The following is a 20,421-nucleotide window of genomic DNA, read 5'->3' on the forward strand; positions in this document are numbered from 1 at the left end:
ATTCTGTGATAATTTTAATAAAAAGTTGTTTATTTTTTATTAATTTCTGTAGAAATAGACTTCACAGAAATATATATTTACATTTCCATTCGTTAGATACCTACCTACCTATTATTTTTTTATGGTAGATATACCTGTTGAGCTGTATATCACAGAAATTATACTATTACTTTCATCTACTGATGCTCTTTAAACTAGTTAATAAATTATCAATACGAAAACACCAAAACTTACTAAACTTTATCAAAAATTATAAAATTCTGATCAAATTATATACCAATAATACCTATTCAACAATGTTAATTAATTCACATAATAAGTCTGTTGATAAGTTTTGTGATCACATGCTTTTGATTATGAATAAAATTATTATCTTAAGAATTCAACAAATAATACTTGTTGACTTATAAACGATCGACAAGCCCACTTGTTGCGCCAAATAATATAATAAGTCTCATCACTAACGGATCGATATCATCATCATCATTATATCAGCCATTAACTGTCCACTGCTAAACATAAGCCTCCATTTATTGGGGAATTTTGCCAGTAATTTCCAAGTTTGGCAGGCGGGTTGGCAACCGCATTTAGGCTTTGGTGATAATTTTAAAGGGACGTTGCTGCCCATCCCTTGATCACTAAGTTCCCTTAGTCGCCTCTTAAGACATCCATTGGAAAGGAAAAATCTATATTAAGTACAAAATTATTTAAAAATATCTTAAACATTATTCATTATCAAATAAAGAACAACTTCTTGCAAATTTATATATTGACTTTGAACTTTTTTAATCTTGCTTATTTTATCCTACCTGAGGATAGATTCTTGGTAAAGCAAATTCGGAACCGGTCACTTCATTAGTTGATTTTAAAGTTCACAGTCACAAAGTAATGTGAAGCGTGCTACTTCATGCCTTTCAGGTATAAAGACTATGAGGTATATTGTTACTCGCGTGAATTGAACAGAATTTGAATAACAAAATCCGGCATACCTTACATATCTTATATCACCTATATCACACAGCAACCACATAAATTCTTATTTTATTATTACTGCTTTATTAATATAGAACAATTTTTCTTTTCTCTCCAGGTTTTACTACTTCAGCAACAAGTGACATCATTGGCGGACACTCAGAGCACGGCCGATGAACGCTATGCCAGGGCAAAGGCCGACAATGCTGTATTGCAGGCCAGACTGCACATGCTTGATGAACAAATACGAGAGGTATATACAAATATATATTCGAAATATTTTTTGCTCTATTGGATCACAGTCAATTATTACGATCAACATAAAATGTGGTTAAATTTTAATACAGTAAACCTTACGCAACAAACTAATTAGGCCAAAAAACCTAATAACTCTGCAAATAACATGTATGATATCATTAATGATCATTAATTACACTAAATGAGTGTCGATTACATCCTTCTTCGGAATTGAATGTAATGCCATTAGATTTTAAAGTCATACTTTTTGCTAGATTGAATGCCGTTGCGAGGAACGCATCGCTGAGGAGCAGAAAAGATGTCGAGATGCAATTGCACGCGTAGAGCGAGAGAGAGATAGTCAGCAGGCCGCGCTCAATGACCGACTCGCCGCCGCAGAAACCGAAGCTTCCGATCTTAAACAAGAGGTAATGAGTTTCCTAAAACACGCAAATAAAACAAAATTCGTACCATTTATTTCGTTTGCTTTTAATGCAAACTAAGTCTAAGAATAACTTAGAGCTGAAATAATAAAATTATTAAAAGGAAGTACATTTAGAATCATGGTGAAGATACTATATACGGCCCCTATAACAGACAGTAATAACCATCTCCTACAGACACTGCTAATACATGACCTCACTAATTATACTCCAATACCCATGGCACCTGTGCTTTACCGCTCTTACAGACTTCATTAACTTGAGAACTTTTTAACAAAAATATTAGCTATCAAAGTCTTTATGGCCGCGGTATGTATGTATGTGTTTAAAACACTGTATGTCTAAATTACATTTGAATTTTGTAATACTCGTAACTAGTATTTGTAATATGTTTAACTTTAACCTGTTTATCATAATAGGTGGGACGGCTTCGAGGCGTAGCGGAAACGCTACGAGCAAATGCCGAAATATCTGCTCGAGCGCACCGGGAAGCTCAGGAGCAAATAGGAGAGCTCGTTGCTCAACTAAACGCAGCTCGTGAAGCTGAAAGGCGGGAACGCGAGGCTGCTACTGCCACTGCTGAGATGTTGGCCACCACGAAAATGGAGCTGCAAAAACTAACAGAAGCTCCACCCCCACCTCCTGATCCTCGTTTAGATGAGCTCAGGAAAGAACTAACATTGCTAAGAACACAAAATAAATGTAAGTCTGTTACCTGTTTATCTCCTTGATTATTCTTTAATTCACTTCACACTATTTTGCAAAATATACAAAATAAACTGTGATTTAAAAACCTCTACCCGTACATACACTTATTACCTACAGAATTCCGTTTCATAACTTAATATACGTCACTTACAGCATATACGTCAATTAAATTCTCTTTTAAACTTGCTTTTTCGGTTTTATTTAATTACATTTCTTAATATTTTTTATTGAATTTTAGATTAAAAATATTTTAAACGCATATTATAGCATGTAAAATTATTGAATCCGTACTGACTGTTACTACCTCTCATAAATATGCTACATGTTGCGAAGGGATAAAAAAGTATCATCCGCATATTGATGCATGTATAAAGTTTGCATCGTTAGAGTCATTGTAACACAAAAATCCAAAAAACCTCGTCATCAAACAGTTACTACGGTCCTGATTTTACATATATCTTATTTGTAAACAATTATTATTACAGCTTTATCTGAAGCTCAAGAAGAACTCCAGGCGCAGATATTAACACGCGGTGTAGAGGAAGGCCGCAGTCTTCTAGACGGCGTCAGCGGACCACTTGTCGCCACCAACTCCCTCGCACACGAACTTTCACAAATGAGTGACGATGAGGTAATTTATTAATTCATTACACAGTTTATTAAACATTGTGTTTTTCTATCTATAGACCTGCTCAAGCTTGTCCATGGGACACGCAAACTGATCATTCACTTATTTAGATGCTCAATTATGTGGATACATGGATCGTCAATTATGTTCACAAATATTTATGTCAATATATTCTGAAGATTTCTCTATAACATGATTGCATCCATTTCATTAGAAATTCTAAGCAGTTACATTATGGGGATTAAATCTTTGTAATTATTAATAAAAGATTAATAAGAAAAATAAAATCAATTTTATAGAATTGCTTTTACTCTGCTATAGTAATTATATATTTTGATCATTATTCCATTCCATTATTAATAAAAGCAGTTACACACTGTTTATAAAATATAGCAACATTTTACTCTAACTACAATTTCTAAATAATACAACTGCTATAAATTATTTTTAATGTATTTTATTTAATTCAAACATAATCCAGCCGATTAAGATATTAAATGCATAAATACTAATTCGTGCTTCATTACCTTATGTCTTGTCACCATAATCATAAGCTTTTGCCTCGTCAATCTTATTTGTCTTAGATTAACGACTTAAGTCTTCTGAATCTAAGGTAAATGTGCAGGATATTTTGCGATACAGTCATATATATTTTTATGTATGCATTTTTGCAGCCCGATGGTAGTGATACACAATCAGATCTCAACATAGAGATGGAAAAGGTACGATATTTTTACTAACTGCGCATGTCTGTACCTTACGGGATCTGGTTAATTCTTGCATGCTTTTATATTAACTAGCTGTACCTTTTTCAGACTTTATGAAATTTCTTTGCTTAACTCCGATACTAACAGATCATTTACATAAAAACACCGCATTGCATGATTCAAGCACACGATGGTAACCTGTTATTTTATATTAGTAACATTTCCCGTCCTTAAAGGACAGGACAAGTTTGCGATCTTTGAACGATAGAGTCTACAGGGTCCTATATAGAATAAATGTCAGATAGAACTAAAAGACAAGCTTTTTAAAATTAGTAGTGAGCGACAGTTACACTAGCTAGCTGTCTCAGGTACAATTCTTGTATAAATTAAGATAACGTGGGAAAAAATATATCGAGAAGTTCTAAGACATGACAACGTCTGAAATAATGTATATTCTCTCCTTTAAGCCAAATCTCTTATAGATCCCTGGTGGTAATAAAACCATTAGACATACTAATTTATCCTGACTAAATATATCATCCTAATGAATATCCACTTTCTTTTACAGCTGCAAAAAGCACTAAAAGAACAACAAGACGTGAACGTACAATTAAGAAATTACATCGACGGCATTTTATTAGCAATTGTGGAAAACTACCCGCAACTACTAGAGGTCAAATACCAAAAAGAAGCTGGTGCGAACAAATCATAACGTTTAGTTATAAATATCAAATTATTTAACATAATTATATGTGCATAAAAATGTTATATGAATATTTTAAATGTTGAATGCTAGGAATTCAATAACTACTTATATTAAGATATTACGATACAATGTTGCTTAATTGAATAATTTGAAAATAATGTTTGATGTTAAATATGTAATGCTGTGATAAAATTCATGAATGGAAATATAAAATATAAACATTTTTTTTTATATTAATTAAAATATTCTTGGTAACATTGTCAATTGAAATTGTCTATGTATCATAAAATTTTATAGATGGGTGTATGTGTCTATATCTACATCTTCATTTGTAAATATTGTATAGTCGAAAATAACACTATATTACATATACATGTACAGTCGCGTAAAATTATTAGTTATAGTAGTTCTTTCTTATATATAACTTAATATGGTCCTTTTCTTTCTTATATATGGTATATAAACTATGATCCTTTTGTCATATTCATTTAAAAATTACTGTAAAATCTTTGTGATAAAGTATATAATTATTTAACACATTATACATTATTATTGTACGCGATTGTACCTATTATATAAGTTCCTTAAAATATCTCAAAGTATAAAATTTTTATTTGATTAAAGAATGTATAAGTAATATAAGCAATTTAGAGATCTGCGAAAAAATGTAGTTAATTATAATTTTTAATATCGACGAAGGCCAGGCCGTCCATAACGATATTATTTCAGTAGTAGTTAGAGCCAATTTTATAAAAGACTGGTATGTATTGATAATGTTAGATGCAAATGTAATTCCAATATTAGAGCTATGGCACCTAATATTATCATAGCCATCTAATTTGAAGTGTGTATTCGTAAGCTATGTATTAAGAGTAGCTACACACTATAGTACCTAAAATTAAATTATATTTGTTAAGAGAGATTGTGTACCTATATTTTTTACAATGAAACCGCTAATATCTTTAAGTTAGATAGGGATTTGTGTACATTTTGATAACACGAAATAAAAAATGTTCTTCTAATAATAGTCATGAATATAAATTAAATGAATTCTAATTTTATTCAGTCTTTTTATTATGTTCCTTAATTTCCTTATGGATATATCTAATGTTCTTCTTTGTCCACTTTTTCGTCATCATTTTTGTTTTGTTCCAAATTACTTAAAACTTGTTGAACATCTAAGCGCAGCATCATAAGCTTCGGATCCATAAAATCCTAAAACAATCAACATTTGTAATTAAATCTGAACAAATTATAGTATGAAACTTGAGAAAAAACAACTTTATAAGTAGTATTCGTTCAAAGATACTGTTATGAAGATATTCATTCAAAGATATTGTTATGAAAATTTTGCATGATTCTAGTGGCTAATAATATTGACGAATATTACTGACATGGCCGAAAAATAGATACTTTTTACTATTAACTGACAGATTGAGACGATAATGTAATATATTATTATATACAATTTAAAGGAAAACAAAGGTTAGTTTTCTTTCATTCTATAGTCCTTCAAGTCTGACTTATTGAACAAAACATCTTGTAGTCAAAATAGTTTATACACAAATTAACCTCCTTATTCATAAAAATGGTAAATTTCATAAACTTATTTCAGCTGTTTAACTGTTTTGTCTCCTTCTTTTACACTAAATTCTCAATTTGAAAGAAAGTGAGAAAACAGTGTAATAGTTAAAGTAATTTTGTAGGTTTTAATTTTTATGAATAAGGGGGTAATACTATAAATGTTGTCTTAAACTTATCAGTGATGTAAAAAGTAGTCATTTATTTTTGTAATATCAGTCACATTCGTAATCATCCAACTAGTAGAAAGCTTACGAAACGCAGTTCGCATCAGGCATTCTAGTATAGAAATTGTTCTAAAAGTGTGATAATACAAGTACAATCTCGTTAAAATATTCTACAACAAAACAAACCTTTAAATGACCCGTATCGCTTTGGATAGGTTGCAAATTATTTTCAACGCCAGCACCAGTAGCCGATTTATTCTCACTAAAAGTTTTTTCATCAGTCTTCACACTTGTGCTATGTCTCAAGTTAAAATTTCGACTCATAAGATACGCCATTTCCTGCTCTATTGCGTTCATCGCGGAATTTACTTCAGCACCACCATAATCTCTGGATACTGAGACGTTAAGAAAAGTATCTGGCATGTTATAATTAGGTTCGTATGTATAATCAGTAATATTCTGAGTTGTTTTACATAATGAACATTGTTGTCTACTTTCCAACTGTTTCCTTTCATTGTGCAAAGTTAATCTCTCTCTAGATAATGCTACCTTCTCTCTAGCTATTTGTTTCTCTCTTGTATTCAACGAGACAGCATGTTCTTGTATTCGTCGTATTCTTTCTTCGTACTTTCTTTGCAAAAACTCAGCCTCAGAATATTTTTTGTCTGCATGTGACTGTTTGTCCATTGCTGTTTTTGCTAATAAATCTAAGTCTCGACTCCTAGAACGAAAAAAAAATTAAAAAAAAAAAAAGAAAAACATTACACGAAACTTAACATGTTAATAAAGACTTACTTAGCTAATATCCGTTGTTCTTCCATATGCATGTGCTGCTTTTCAACATTCAATTTCGATCGTTCCTCAGTTACTTCTTCTAATTGAGCTTGAAGTTCTGCTTTCATAGTCTAAAAATATAGTTAAACAAAATAAAGAATCATAATAAAACATAGGCATCACATTGATTTAATAATATACGACAGGACTGTCCAAACTAGATAGGATCTAGGGCCAATAAAAATTACTAAATACATTAAAACGCAAATTATTTTTAAAAACCAAATGCTACTATAATGTTATTATTTTGTTATTGTATTACATTTTCATTAATTTATCTTTATAATTCTGTCAACATCAACATCAATATCGGTAGTAACTAGACGAGAAACATAAAGATCAATATTGGTAGTAACTAGACGAGAAACATAAAGATCAATATTGGTAGTAGCTAAACGAGAAACATCAACATCAATATTGGTAGTAGCTAAACGAGAAACATCAACATCAATATTGGTAGTAGCTAGAAAAGATTTGGCGGGCCGCATCAATTCAAGCCGCGGGCCGCGCGTGGCCCGAGGGCTATGGTTTTGACAGCTGTGATATACGACATATTTGCGACATTACGACATACTTCTAATTCTTGTTTGATGCTGTGTATTGATGCTTTTTCTTTGGCAATGATTGCACTGTCCTTTAGTGTTTTCTTTTTTTCTTCCTCTATCTTCGTTATTTTCTCTTCATACTCCTTCTGTATTTCTTCTCTTAATATCTGTAACAAAATACATGCTAAAGTAGTAACGAATGATATTAGACTAAGTGCACTCTCTGTAAATATGTATTTTATTGTGTGCAAAAGAATAAAAATTAAATTATTATTTACTTTATTTTATTCAGACATCAGATATTATCATTATAAATAACTAAATGCGCATTGTATATGCTTTGAACTACCTTTATTTCTTCGTCTTGTTTTTTCAGTACATTTTTTGCAAATTCCGTCTGTTTGTTGAAAGTCGCTTTTTCAAATTCGAATTCCATTTTTCTTTGTTTTAAAGATGCTGTATCTTCTTCTATTATCTGTAAATATATAGATATGTTTACTCTACAGTACTAAGTATCTACCTATATTTTTTTATTAAGTTAAAAACATATGGAAGTTACTCATATTAATAATTTCGCTAATCTCTTAAATAATTACCGATGTCATTTGCTTCAACCTATTCTCTAGCATTTTAACTATTTCTCTACTTTCAACCTTTTCGCTTACAAAATCTTCACGTTCCTTTTTCAATTGTTGCATCATATCTGTAAATAATAATTAGGCATTACATTACACATATAGTGTCTGTTGAGAATTCAAATGAAAGATTTCACTTTTGGTCATTTCACTAATTCAGAATCACGTGAATTCAAAAATAAATCTAATCACCATTTATTTGTATTTCTCTTGATTGTAAACTTCTTTCCGTATCTTTTTGAGTATTATCAGCCATTTCTTTAACTTTTTCTACTAGAATTTGGCACTGGGATTTATTTTCTTTAACGTCTCTTACTAATTCATGTAGATCGGATGAGAATCCCGCTGATTCTTGAATAAGTGCTTGTTCATGTTTAACTGCTTTTCTGTGAAATTAATGTGCCGTAAAAAATATAAAATTTAAAATATGTATTCTTTAATGCATCTCTATATAACACTTCTAATATACAAAAGGCGGTCTTATCGCTAAATCAATAACTTTCAAACAACCTATGAAAAGGAAAAAAATATTGTAACTATTTGGCGCAAAAAGTGTAACCAATAACAAGACGCTCGTGTAAAAAAACAATAACACATAATTATGCAAATAATCATATGCACACCTTATATCTAAATCCTAAAATTAAAAAGTAATAAAAGGAAATAATATTCATAATTATTCAATTTTCCTTTTACTAAATAACAGCTTAAATCTTACTTAATATTCTCCATAAGTGCTACGTGATGTTCTTGTAAAATTTTTATATTTTCCAGGTGTTGCTCTCTCAGCAATTCATTTTCCACTTTATGACGCTCTGTTAAAGCATTTATATTGTTTTCAGTCAACTTTTTGAATAACTGATGATGCTCTTCTAACCAATTTATCTTTTCCGAGTAATATTTAACCAGCTTGTCACTTTCTTCTTTCATTCTTTCTTCTGATTGACTCAGAGAAATTTCTAAAAAAGCTAATTGGCGCCTAAAAAGAAACATAAAAGTGTCTAAATGTGGTATTAAAATAAGTTTAAAAAAATAAAACTTCTCATTTACCTATATGACGTCTCCATGAGATCTATTTCCTTATCATGGTTTTCTTGTAACGACTGAACTAACTGTAGTAATTGTCTCTTTTCCTTCATGTGTGCAGTTTCTTTCCGTTCTGTCTGAGTAGTATCCTGTATATCTTCAGGTTCATTTGGATTATCTTCTACATTAGTCGTACCTAACAATGCCTAAAATAAAATAAATTAATATGCTTTACTATTAGAATATAGCTGTATTTGGAATTTCTAATTACAACCACAAAATACACATGTGTGTTATATGTTTTTATTTCCTTGTGTGAGATATCACAGATTTCATTCAATGGGTGATAATGGAATGGTAATCCCGCCTGAGCTATCGGTATACATTGACGGGGCACCAGTGAGAGATGATAGGTGAGGATAAAAGCAGTTCAGTTAGCCCATCGTGATGTATTTCATAAGAATGCGAAACAACAGTTTTCAGGGAGTACCACGTGAAGGTAGACCTAATAGGTACATTACTAGCAATGGGGCTGTTAGTCCCCATTACTAAGAATCCCTCCCCTCCCCCGACATCAGAGGCTAAAAGTCGAATATCTGGAATATAATTGCATAAAAAACTATGAATTAAATAAAACATGATCATAGATAATACTTTTAAGGCTTTAGGTTAGGTTAGGTTTCGTTAAATGCATGGAGAGCACAGTTTATGTAAGACATCGGCGGCATCATATGATCTCAACTAACGTCCATCATGCAAGTGGTAAGGGGTATAATTACTCCCCAACTTCAAGTCGATTGTAGCAAAAAGCGGCGTAAACAAAGGCCGTATTAGCCTGGTTACAACGAGTAAGTCACGGAATAAGCCCCTGCGGCGGTCCATCCGGTCAAGGACATATGGGCCACAGTCGTAAAGGGCAAGCGTGTGAAATGTGTAAATATTGCAAGGCCAGCCGCGAGGAAGTTTGTCCAAAATGGCCCTGGTAAGTCCTTGCAAGCTTTCCTAAATGAGTCGAAACTCACAAACCAGTACGGGCCAAAGTCGTTGGGATGGTCTCGATACTTCGAAAGGAAATCCGGTATCGCCCAACATTAAGTCCAGAAGTACGTCCGGAAGACCTACACACCTATACCAGGGCGTGTGGCATTTAAAAAAAAAATTTCGGATAATTAGCTTTTGTAATACTAAGTACTTTAGTGATGACACATTTTGTTGTCATAAAAATTGAGGTACTCGATGTTATCTATCTCTATCGACAGATCATTTTACCTTTATCCTTTGTGTGATCCGTTCTTGGTGGGCAGATATTATAGCTTGCATTTGCTGCCTATGGGCCGATTGTCGTTGCAGCATGGAATCTAATTGAGCATGATGCGCCAATTCCGCCTCACGCTGAACCCTCTGGCTCTCCTTCTGACGCACTGACAAATACATTGAATATTATTAATCTAAGGAAGTCATAAAAATATTAAGCATATATACTTTATATATCCAAAATTAGTAGCTAAAAACATAAAAAGAAATTGATTGTAAAATTACGTATTAATTGCAGTCATCATTTTATACATATTCGTACGCAATAGTCATCATTACTTATAAATATGTACGTTTTTGTCACCTATAAATAAAACACTCAACTTGTTCATACTTTGGTAAATATAGAAATTGAAGCAAGACAGTATAGGAAGTGAAATTATCTATACGAGAGCTACACTGAAAATTTTTAGAATTGGCTACTCGAAAGCAATATAATAAAAAAAAAATTAAATTTTGAAAATGGAACTCTACGAATAATACTGAGTATATAATTTATTCGTTTGTCATTTGTTTTACGGCTTGGCGGCAAATTGAAAATAGTCTGTGTAACGTTATCATGAACTTGACACGAGAAAAATTTCGTGCGATGATTTTTTATGACTTTCAATGTCATCTAAGTCAACAAGAAAGTTATGATAGACTACAATTGACCTTTCACGATAAAGCCCCGTCTCGTGCCACTGTTTACAACTAGTTTAATGAGTTTATACATGGTCGCACTAATCTCACCGATGATGTGCGTGAGGGCCGGTCTTCTACAGCGACGACTAAAGATAATATCAATGTGTAGTGTAGTGTTAAAGAGACTGACAAAAGAATGACCTATCAGCAGAACACTTGGCGGTCAGGAAGCTTTGTGCCCGGTGGATACCTCATAATTTGATCGAGGCTCAAAAACTCCGTCGTGTTAATTGGTGCCGTGAAATGCATAAAAGATTTAACGGAGGTAACTCAAATTCTGTGTTTGACATAATTACGGGAGACGAAAGCTGGATTTACTGTTATGATCCCGAAACTAAAAGACAATCAGCTCAGTGGATATTTCCTTCCGAGGAGTTGCCAACTAAAGTGAAGAGAGGTCGAAGCGTGGGAAAAAAGATGGTGGCCTCGTTCTTTGGAACGACAGGTTATTACGACACAATTGTTTTAGAGGATCAAAAAACAGTTGCTGTAGAGTGGTACAGTAACAATTGTTTGCCACGTGTTTTGGAAAAAGTGCGTGAGAAACGACCTCGCGGTAGGATCCTCCTTCACCAAGACAATGATTCGTCGCACACCGCGATTTTTATTTATTCCGAAAAATAAAAGAAAACCTTCGAGGAAAACTTTTTATGAACGCCGAGAAAGTTGTGGCTACGTTTCAGAAGGCCATCGAAGAGATCCTTAGGGACGAGTGGGCAAAGTGGTTTTATCGGATGCAGCGATGTATTGACGTGAATAGACACTATTTTGAAAAGATAAAATAAAGGTAAAAACTTGCTAATTTAATCAGTTTTTAATTTTCTAACTAAAAAGACGAACATTAAACCCATGTACTGTTTGAAGAACAAGATAAAGCTTTTGGAATCAATGCCTATTTATAAAGACGACTTAAGAAAGTAATTAAAATGAGAAATTTGTATTAATATAAAAGGCATCGCCTCACCTTAGCGAACAGTAGTTTACTTACTCTGCAAGGCGGCTAGCTTTTCTTCCTGTGCCTTTAATTGCAAAGCAATCATTAGCTGTGATTCCTGCTGTTGTAAATATAAGGCTGCACCCTCAGTTGTTATATCTTCGGTTCCTGCATGTAACATGCTTGGTGTAGAAACTCTAGGAACTTTAGAATTTTCTAAATTGACATTTACATTCGTTTCTTGTGGTTCTTCGATTTTCTCGATATTTTTAGGAGTTTCTTCAAGTGCTTGTTGCACTGTTGCTTTTTTTATGTTTACAGATTTCTTTTTTTTAGTATCCGAACCAACTAACCACGTCGGCATATCTGCGCCATCGTCTTCATTTTCCTCAATACCCTCATTTTTATCTTGAAATATACCCAGCCAATCTTCCGCAGGTTTTTTCTTAGATGGTAAACTCTCTTTGGTATTATCAATTTTATCCGTATGTTTTGATTTAACATTTACATTTGACACTGTTTGCTTAGAACTACTTTTCCCTAAAATGGAATCAAAATCAAACTCTTGACTTTTTGCTGCAGTGGTAGGTCTTGTTGCTTGACTTGAAACAGTTTTAGAACTTCCTCCTAAAATATCGTCTAATACTGACTGTGAACTTTTTCCTTTTTCCAGCGGTTTGGTAGCTTCCTTTTTCCCGACTCCCAATTCACCTAATATATCAAGTGTATTATGGCTTGAACTTAACTTTGCTTTAGAAGGTGATTTAATAAATTCCGACTTATCAAGTCCTGGTTTCTTAGCTTCAATTTTTATTGAATCTCTGGATACTTGACTTTTATTTGGGGCATCAAACTCTGTGCTTTTATCATCATTTTTAACGATATCTATCAATGAGTCATTTTTACTCTCTATATCACTTTTATTAGGACCCCTCAACTTTTCGGAATCTATATTAAATAAGGAGTGTTTCCTTTCAGCAGTAGGCGTTGCTATTTTTTTTGGCGGCTTTTTTTTACCTAGTATATCGTCATCAAAAAAACTGTCATCACTTCCATCACTAAGTATTCCAGCTAAAGGATCATCAATATTGAAACTCATTTGTAATAAATAAATAAGTACTTTACTGCAAAAATGTGTAGTTTAATTTGCCGTTGCCTTAGCTAGAACTATTCAATGTAAAATATAATGATTACTTGCATAATAGCATCATAGTCGAAAGAACTCTTGTAATAGGTATTGTTTACATATTCGGCGCTATGGAAACGGAAATTGTATTTTTTTTTTATTCATTACAAATTAAGCAACGGCATTAATTTTAAGCAAGGAAAATGAAGGTCTGAGGGAAGTAATTACGTAGGATTTAATTAAAGAAAAATTCAGTTTTTACGGCTACAAGTGTATTTTAATTATTAATTTTAACATAGCAACGAACCAAGTTAATTAGTATCCATTGTCGTTAGGACAACAAGTGTTACCATATTAATTATACTTAAATTCTTTTTTTATATTGAGGTTTTGGTTTGGGTGTGTGTCCTTTCGCCATTACATATTTTATTGATACTCATGTTGATTACTATTTGTTATTTTCAGAGACAAGGCTCTTTCATAAAATGTCTGTGGGTTACCTAGATGGTTTTCGCACGTACATAACGTGTACTAAGGTCTTAATAAAAATGTCAACTGTCATGCATCAACCCGTCTGCGGTTACCATTATTTTGCGTCCATCAAATTAAAAAATTGTTGCTTCACGTCAGCCAGCCATTCGGCTGAATATTCATTATTTTTCAAAACAAATATATTATTTTTATTGTTTTATCAACTTTAAAGTCAGAGTTTGCATCAAATAATGGAATATATTGGTATTTTTTTGTTATATCCAGTTTATAATTACCTCTTGAAAAACTTGTTGTCATTCTTTGTGGCTTAATGTATTGATACCTTTTGTTCTAGAATTTTTATTAATTGTCGTTTTTATTATATTTAACAGCTTCCGAAAAGGGGGACTCCACAGAAAATAGAGATCCAAATTCCCTAATATCCAATGGCACTCCCAAGACTGCGGTAGACAACAAATCAAATGTAGACGAAAAATCACACATGGATACTGAAAGCGCACCTTGCACATCGGAATCCACCGAAGAATCAGAAGTCTGCGAGATTCCAGAACAGGTCGAATTTACTGTAGTTTTTAATAAAATGAAACATGAAATTACATTTGCGTACGACGCATCTGTATTAGAATTAAAGGCGCACTTGGAAAGAATATGCGGTGTGCCCCAATCTGCACAAAAACTCATAATCAAAGGCATGGCCAGAGATGACATGACACTTAGGACAGCAGGAGTTGTAAAGGGTGGAAAAGTAATGCTAGTCGGATCTAAGATGGATGACATCCTTGCTGTGAAAAGTGCTCCCAAGGTAAATTAATGTATTCTTTGATTTATATAAAATTCTTGATTTCCTTGTGCTGTGTGATCCCAGTATAAAATAGGTTAACCCTTCCTTTCCCATGAGTGTTATAAGTAATTAAGAGAATTTAATGGTCATAGGATGGGTAATAAGAGTCCCTTTTAAAACATTACCAAAGCCTGTGTTTGCCAAGCATGGTAATTATGGAGGGCATGGTATTCAGCAATGGATAGTTAACATCTGTAATCTTTATTTCTGTGTATTTCTTTTTATCTAATATGAGCTAGATGAATAGAACTGAATGCCAACATCTATTTCATTTACATATATTTTTGCTTTATCCACTTTCATGTTTAGCTTTATTTACACCAATACTGTATTTTAGGAAATATTAGAAGAGAAAGCCAGTAGTCAATCAAATAAAGAACCACTTTGCATGCAAAAGATCCACAGGAAGGTTCTAGATAAAGGCATCCCTCCTGATGTTATGCCAGGAATCAAAGGAGTCAAGGTATCTCATGCTCTATTCTATATTATTTATTTCTCTAAGAAATTAAAGTATGCAATAACCTAATTGACTGTCTTTTTTAATTTTGAAATAGTTATACAAAATTACTATTTATAATTAAGAAATTGTTCCCTATATAAAAAATAGCCAAATATTCCAACATCTAATTAACTGAACTGAAATCCCATTTTTTGCTCAACTTTTATTGGTAGACCTGATTAAAAATGGCAACAGTTGTCTTATGGACATAAAATGCAACATAAACATCAAAAAATTTTTTTTATTATAGCCTTACATTGTTTACATGGGTGTATTTAAATGTTTCCTTCCCTAGAATTGCATACCCCAGCATGTAAACAAAGCTTTCAGTTAAGTGCAAAGACATGACTGAGAGTACAGTTTGTTTTTAAGCAACCAGAAGCCCCTTAGAAAATAATCTTAAACTCACTATTACTAAAACTATATTACTTAAATGTACAAATAATATTTATGTGGGTCTCATTTGGAATGTTGTTACATTTATGAATAACTTTTCGTTTCTATATCTACAGGAACCTTTACCACCAATTCCACTCAGTGGAATGTTGAATAAGCATGGAGGCAAAGTGAGGCTTACTTTCAAACCAGAGCAAGATCAGCTTTGGCTTGGCACCAAAGAACGTACAGAAAAACTCGCCATGACTTCAATTAAAAGTAAGATTATAAGAGTAAAGCATCTTCTATATATTAACTATAGATCAGTCTGTGATAATTTAAATAAAACACTTAAGATTTAAACTTTTAGACATATGAACACATATTAGTATTATTCTTGTGTATTAAATTCTGAATTTACACTTTTATGTTATAGGCATCACATCGGAACCCATAAAAGATCATGAAGAGTATCACATTATGGTGAGCCATACTGTTTTACTTAACAATAATAATTTATATCTTTTATGTACAGTAAATAACATAATTGTTAATTTTCCAGGGTCTTCAGCTGGGACCCACAGAAGCCTCTAGATACTGGGTATACTGGGTACCAGCACAATATATAGAGGCTATAAAAGATGCTGTACTTGGTGTTTGGCAGTTTTTCTAAGCGCCACCCATTTTCTCAGTCCATCTGTGTAATCTACCTTTATATGAGCTGATTGGGTAATTGCAATACAAAAATATAATATATGGTGTCCATTTCTTACCGGTACAATATAATGGTACCATTTCTTTTGTGATATCATTATGCCATGTCAATTAAAATTGTCCATTGAAATACTGGCATCTATCTGGTCAAATTCGAAATTATTTATTGTTATTATATGTTTGCATTGTGCATTGAGTTCACTGAGCTGTACAAAGGTACTAATTTTACAATCCATCATTGAACTTATTTTTATCTGGATGGTTATCCATAATGAGCTTATTGTCCTTCAAGTTTCAACCTGATCTCTATTGGAACTCTATATTGTGTCACTTGAGTGAAGGATTGGACAGAATTCTTTGCAATTGACTGTCAAATATTTCTTATTGATGTTTAGTGTAATTTGTGATGATTGTAGTAGTTTTAAAATTATTGTGTATTTAAATTTAATTACCTATATGCAAGTTTTTATGCCAATTCTTCACTGAAATGTTTTGATCATAGAATAGACAAATACAACATTTTAAAGAAAAAAATACTATGTATTATTTCTATCAAATCCCATAAAACAATTCTAAAAAAAATATAAATAAAGAAAATTCTATATTTTCAATTTCAATAAAACTACTAAAAAGGTTATAAAAAATTTATTCACTTATAAAATAAGGAAATAATCAAATTGAAAAAATAATATTGCATGTTTAAAGCTAAAGTAGTCACACTACAGAAAATGGCACATAATCAAATAGTAAAAGTAATAAATAGTAAAAATAGTGTATAAATAAAGACATAGTATAAATTTGGCATCTTGATATGTAAACAAGTTTGTACTAAAAAAAGTAAATTAAACCAATAAACTTATCCATATTCTGATTGTACTGTTAAAGAAAATTCTCCTTTTGGTATTGTTGTCGCATGATACCAAACCCGTGTATCCAGTAGAACTGAAAAAAAGTTAATATTGCTCAGGATTCATTTGCATGCCTTAGCATGTGAATTGCCTTAGCAATAAGATCAATATAATGATTATGAAAATAAAAAAACCTCAACTGGATAAAAAAAAATAAGAATGAAATCAAACATCTAAAATCCACAGTTATTATTTTTATATTTGTATTAAACATATAGAAAAATATTTTCAATTAATATGTAAAATATTTTTAATCAAAATGATGAAAAATAATTAAAATCTTTCAACTCACATCAATATTTTTATTTACCAAAGGGTTTTCTTCCGAGTTTATTTATGTACTAACTCTTTAAAATTGAAGAGGGTTCTTTTTTTTTTTTATAAATCTTATTCTAGAAATTAGTTCCTTTTATTCACTGTTATTAAAAAGACGCCAATGTTGATTGTATAAAATATTAAGATCGTATTCCACAATAAATAAAAATCGTGTCCAAAAAAACTGATTTCAATTATTGCAAAACAGAATTTTTTGGTCTAAAATTTAAACTACTAATATGGTACTATGGTAATAATCTTTAAGTATATCCTTTTAGATAAAAAAAATAAATTTCCAAATAAGTTTAGAATTGATGAAGTTATAAGATAACATAAAAAATACAACCAAATTGACAATCTCCTTTTTGAAATCGATCGAAATAAAAAACTAAACTACTAATTTTAATAAAATTTTAATGGAACCAATCTGTAAGTACATATATCCTTTCAGATAAAAACTGATGATAGAGTTATGAGGTAACAAATATAAAAAAATGCAACCAAATCAATTTGGTTAAAAATAAAATTTTTAAAATGTTTTTTTTAAGGTCAGTTGAAAATAAAGTATTATCTTACCAACATCCCCAGGTTCCACAAAATACTGAAATTTTTGGCACACATGATTACACTCTGGCACGGGTGCTACTGACCATATTTTATTCCCTTGTACTTGTCCTTGCCACATCAGTCTTGGTATATAATCCAGCTGTTTAAAAATATAATACATATTAATATTGAATTTAATTAAAACAAAATTCTTAAAATATATAAAAAAATAATCCATACATGCATTACTGCTCCTATTTCATATCCAAAAAATATATTTTCTGTGGCTGGAAACTCAGCATCATCAGGTAAAAACTCTGGATTACTATAATACTGTCTAACTTTTGCTAATATATCAGGATGACAATTGCCCCTAAAAAACATAAAATTATTTCAATTTATTATTATTACTTAACAGTATATTTTTATTAACTCATGTACTTACCAAACAATAGAAATCTAATAAATTTTGTTAAATTTAAAAATACTTAAAATAATTTATGAATATAACAATCAAAATAATCTGGGACAGATTAGAATCTTTGTTAATTTAAGAATTGCCTATGTTCCAAATATTCTAGAATGTACCTTCAAATGCGGAGATAGTAATTATATGGTACCAAATTGCAGATAATATTCTAACTTGAGGACTGTTTAATTTATATATATATATATATATATATATATATATATATATATATATATATAAATATTAAATAAATGTCATGTGCTTATTTCATATTTATTCTTTTTATAATGGTAAGTTTATCTTTAGAAAATCAGTCTTTCATTTATATAACTATGCAATTTATAACTGTAATACATATTTGTTGAAACCATTTAACATATAAGTTCAACTGTCAAATAGGATTCGTACATAGTTAAACCTAAACACCTATACTTTTGATACAATTAAAATTACATTACATCAATCATTCTGTCATACTAGACAACATTCTTAAATAATATTATCAAACATAGCATGGAGATGTAAACAATTGGACAAGGTACGAACCATCCCACATACCAAGGCTTTTGCCCCGGTTCATTTCTCACTCGAGCCTCTGGCATATCAAATACTTCCTTTAATGTGAATAAATCTGTTTTAAAGTTTAGAAATTGACACCCATCTTCAAGACTCTCATAACTTCCTGTAGTTTCTTGGTAAAGTCTTTTAAATGTATTAAAATTAAACTCTTTAGTTGCTTTCCAATGTGTGATTGCATTCTTGACTATAATAGGTTTAGATGAATATGAATATTTCTAGAAGAGATAATATGAATTTAATATACATACATATATTGAAATAAATTTTGTTTAAGATTCATTATAATTATAGAGTGTGTTAATTAAAGATTCCTTAAAACTGTTGTCAGTATTCATTACGTAATAGGATCTTAGAAAAAAAAATCTTTTTTTCTAATACTATTACCAAAAAATAAAATAGTCAAAAAAGGAACACTGTATCTGTAACAATAGTACTACATAATATTAGGCATATATGTGCCTTGTACTATGTAGTGATATTGGCAAAGGTACAGCAGATTGTTCTATTATTTTCTTAAAGAAATAGAACAATCTGCTGTCAGTTATTTTTTTAAGTTATTGGTAACATACATTTTTTTAAGACAATAAAAAGAATTTTGTAACCCTATTAATTAATACTTACAACAGTTTTAAGGAATGGGCTAATTTAATTAACATACTGTATTATTGTAGGACTACAAACATAAGCTATAAAATTATAGTGGAGCATAAACAGTTACATAAAAAGTGAAATTAACTACTTTGTCTTTATTATTTCAAAAATATAAGGCTTGTTAAAATGATCTTACAGCAAAATTCTGACGTGTAATGTTCCATAATATAATTGGTTTCATAACATTCTCACAGTAGGTACAATCTGCCATGGGCCGCGACGCCTCCCAAACCAAGTAATTACTAGGTAACAAACATCTTGAGCTTATAATATTGTTTGAGAAGCTGCCACAAATCGCTAGTAATATAAAGATTGTCACCAATGCTATTATTAACTTTCTACGTGTTCCCTTTATTACAGTCTCATTATTTAAATTACATATGTAATTATACTGTTTTAAGAATTCTCCATCCAAGCCTTTTTCCACAGCTCTTTTTTGGAGAAGTCGCAATTTTTTTCTTATAATCCAGTTATCATTTGTCAGCTTTTGCATTGTAAAATAAACAAATAGTTTTTCATTATTGTTTATAAAATAATCTTCATAATAACAATAACTAAAGTAGAAAAGTGAATATCTGTCAAAAAGTTAGTAATGTCAAAGTCGTCAATAAGTTTTATAACAGGTATAATAAATAGTGGGTCTTATTCTGTAGTACTATTCTGTAAACCTATCTATAAAACTAATATTTTAATTTGACAATTCCATGAAAGTTCTGTTTTATGGCCTCCATAAACTACATTTATATTTATATTTTTTACTTAAAACTGTTAAGAATTTAACTCAT

General features: G+C 31.1%; 4 protein-coding genes across 7 annotated transcripts in view; 2 read left to right on the forward strand and 2 right to left on the reverse strand.

Annotated features, from left to right (window-relative positions):
* LOC113521418 (rab11 family-interacting protein 4) overlaps positions 1-5,462 on the forward strand; it is a 92,047-nt gene extending 86,585 nt beyond the window's left edge. For 3 of the 4 annotated variants that reach the window (XM_031912679.2, XM_031912676.2, XM_031912677.2), the window contains 6 exons: positions 1,091-1,225; positions 1,485-1,637; positions 2,072-2,354; positions 2,846-2,991; positions 3,663-3,710; positions 4,264-5,462. In XM_031912679.2, coding sequence (XP_031768539.1) covers positions 1,091-1,225; positions 1,485-1,637; positions 2,072-2,354; positions 2,846-2,991; positions 3,663-3,710; positions 4,264-4,407 — 909 coding nt within the window. In that variant the 3' untranslated portion in view covers positions 4,408-5,462. The remainder of the gene's footprint in view (positions 1-1,090; positions 1,226-1,484; positions 1,638-2,071; positions 2,355-2,845; positions 2,992-3,662; positions 3,711-4,263) is intronic. The other variant, XM_031912678.2, reaches the window with a different exon arrangement.
* Positions 5,449-13,343, reverse strand: LOC113521417 (fas-binding factor 1 homolog). The gene is made up of 11 exons (XM_026906947.3): positions 12,176-13,343; positions 10,459-10,610; positions 9,214-9,395; positions 8,882-9,142; positions 8,356-8,549; positions 8,125-8,231; positions 7,878-8,003; positions 7,558-7,695; positions 6,945-7,054; positions 6,336-6,870; positions 5,449-5,616 (listed from the first exon to the last, which is right to left on the reverse strand). Exons 1-11 carry the CDS (start codon positions 13,218-13,220, stop codon positions 5,506-5,508), a joined length of 2,961 nt encoding a protein of 986 aa, XP_026762748.2. The 5' UTR covers positions 13,221-13,343; the 3' UTR covers positions 5,449-5,505.
* A 479-nt stretch (positions 13,344-13,822) lies between these two features.
* Positions 13,823-16,694, forward strand: LOC113521336 (ubiquitin domain-containing protein UBFD1-like). Its single transcript, XM_026906856.3, has 6 exons — positions 13,823-13,982; positions 14,111-14,541; positions 14,918-15,043; positions 15,592-15,733; positions 15,891-15,937; positions 16,017-16,694. The coding sequence occupies exons 1-6, from the start codon at positions 13,970-13,972 to the stop codon at positions 16,125-16,127; spliced, it is 870 nt and encodes a 289-aa protein (XP_026762657.1). The 5' UTR covers positions 13,823-13,969; the 3' UTR covers positions 16,128-16,694.
* A 104-nt stretch (positions 16,695-16,798) lies between these two features.
* Positions 16,799-20,235, reverse strand: LOC113521323 (uncharacterized). Its single transcript, XM_026906836.3, has 5 exons — positions 19,773-20,235; positions 18,953-19,200; positions 18,178-18,310; positions 17,968-18,097; positions 16,799-17,110 (listed from the first exon to the last, which is right to left on the reverse strand). The coding sequence occupies exons 1-5, from the start codon at positions 20,127-20,129 to the stop codon at positions 17,025-17,027; spliced, it is 954 nt and encodes a 317-aa protein (XP_026762637.2). The 5' UTR covers positions 20,130-20,235; the 3' UTR covers positions 16,799-17,024.
* Positions 20,236-20,421: the final 186 nt, after the last annotated feature.

This window comes from Galleria mellonella, unplaced genomic scaffold (genome assembly GCF_026898425.1).
Source record: "Galleria mellonella isolate WM207_F2 unplaced genomic scaffold, CSIRO_AGI_GalMel_v1 utg55, whole genome shotgun sequence".
Taxonomy (NCBI): Eukaryota; Metazoa; Arthropoda; class Insecta; order Lepidoptera; family Pyralidae; genus Galleria; species Galleria mellonella.

What these genes read in the sequence shown, in the direction of transcription:
- LOC113521417 (XM_026906947.3), bottom strand. Translation starts at nt 13,220, where the DNA reads ATGAGTTTCAATATTGATGATCCTTTAGCTGGAATACTTAGTGATGGA. An exon ending in CTCATGGAGACGTCATATAG is followed by an intron (nt 9,143 to 9,213) that starts GTAAATGAGAAG and finishes GTTTCTTTTTAG; the next exon opens with GCGCCAATTAGCTTTTTTAG. An exon ending in AACAAGACGAAGAAATAAAG is followed by an intron (nt 7,696 to 7,877) that starts GTAGTTCAAAGC and finishes ATTTTGTTACAG; the next exon opens with ATATTAAGAGAAGAAATACA.
- LOC113521336 (XM_026906856.3), top strand. An exon ending in CAGGAATCAAAGGAGTCAAG is followed by an intron (nt 15,044 to 15,591) that starts GTATCTCATGCT and finishes CTATATCTACAG; the next exon opens with GAACCTTTACCACCAATTCC. An exon ending in ATGAAGAGTATCACATTATG is followed by an intron (nt 15,938 to 16,016) that starts GTGAGCCATACT and finishes TTAATTTTCCAG; the next exon opens with GGTCTTCAGCTGGGACCCAC.
- LOC113521323 (XM_026906836.3), bottom strand. Translation starts at nt 20,129, where the DNA reads ATGCAAAAGCTGACAAATGATAACTGGATTATAAGAAAAAAATTGCGA. An exon ending in AAATAGGAGCAGTAATGCAT is followed by an intron (nt 18,098 to 18,177) that starts GTATGGATTATT and finishes ATTTTTAAACAG; the next exon opens with CTGGATTATATACCAAGACT. An exon ending in TGTGGAACCTGGGGATGTTG is followed by an intron (nt 17,111 to 17,967) that starts GTAAGATAATAC and finishes ACTTTTTTTCAG; the next exon opens with TTCTACTGGATACACGGGTT.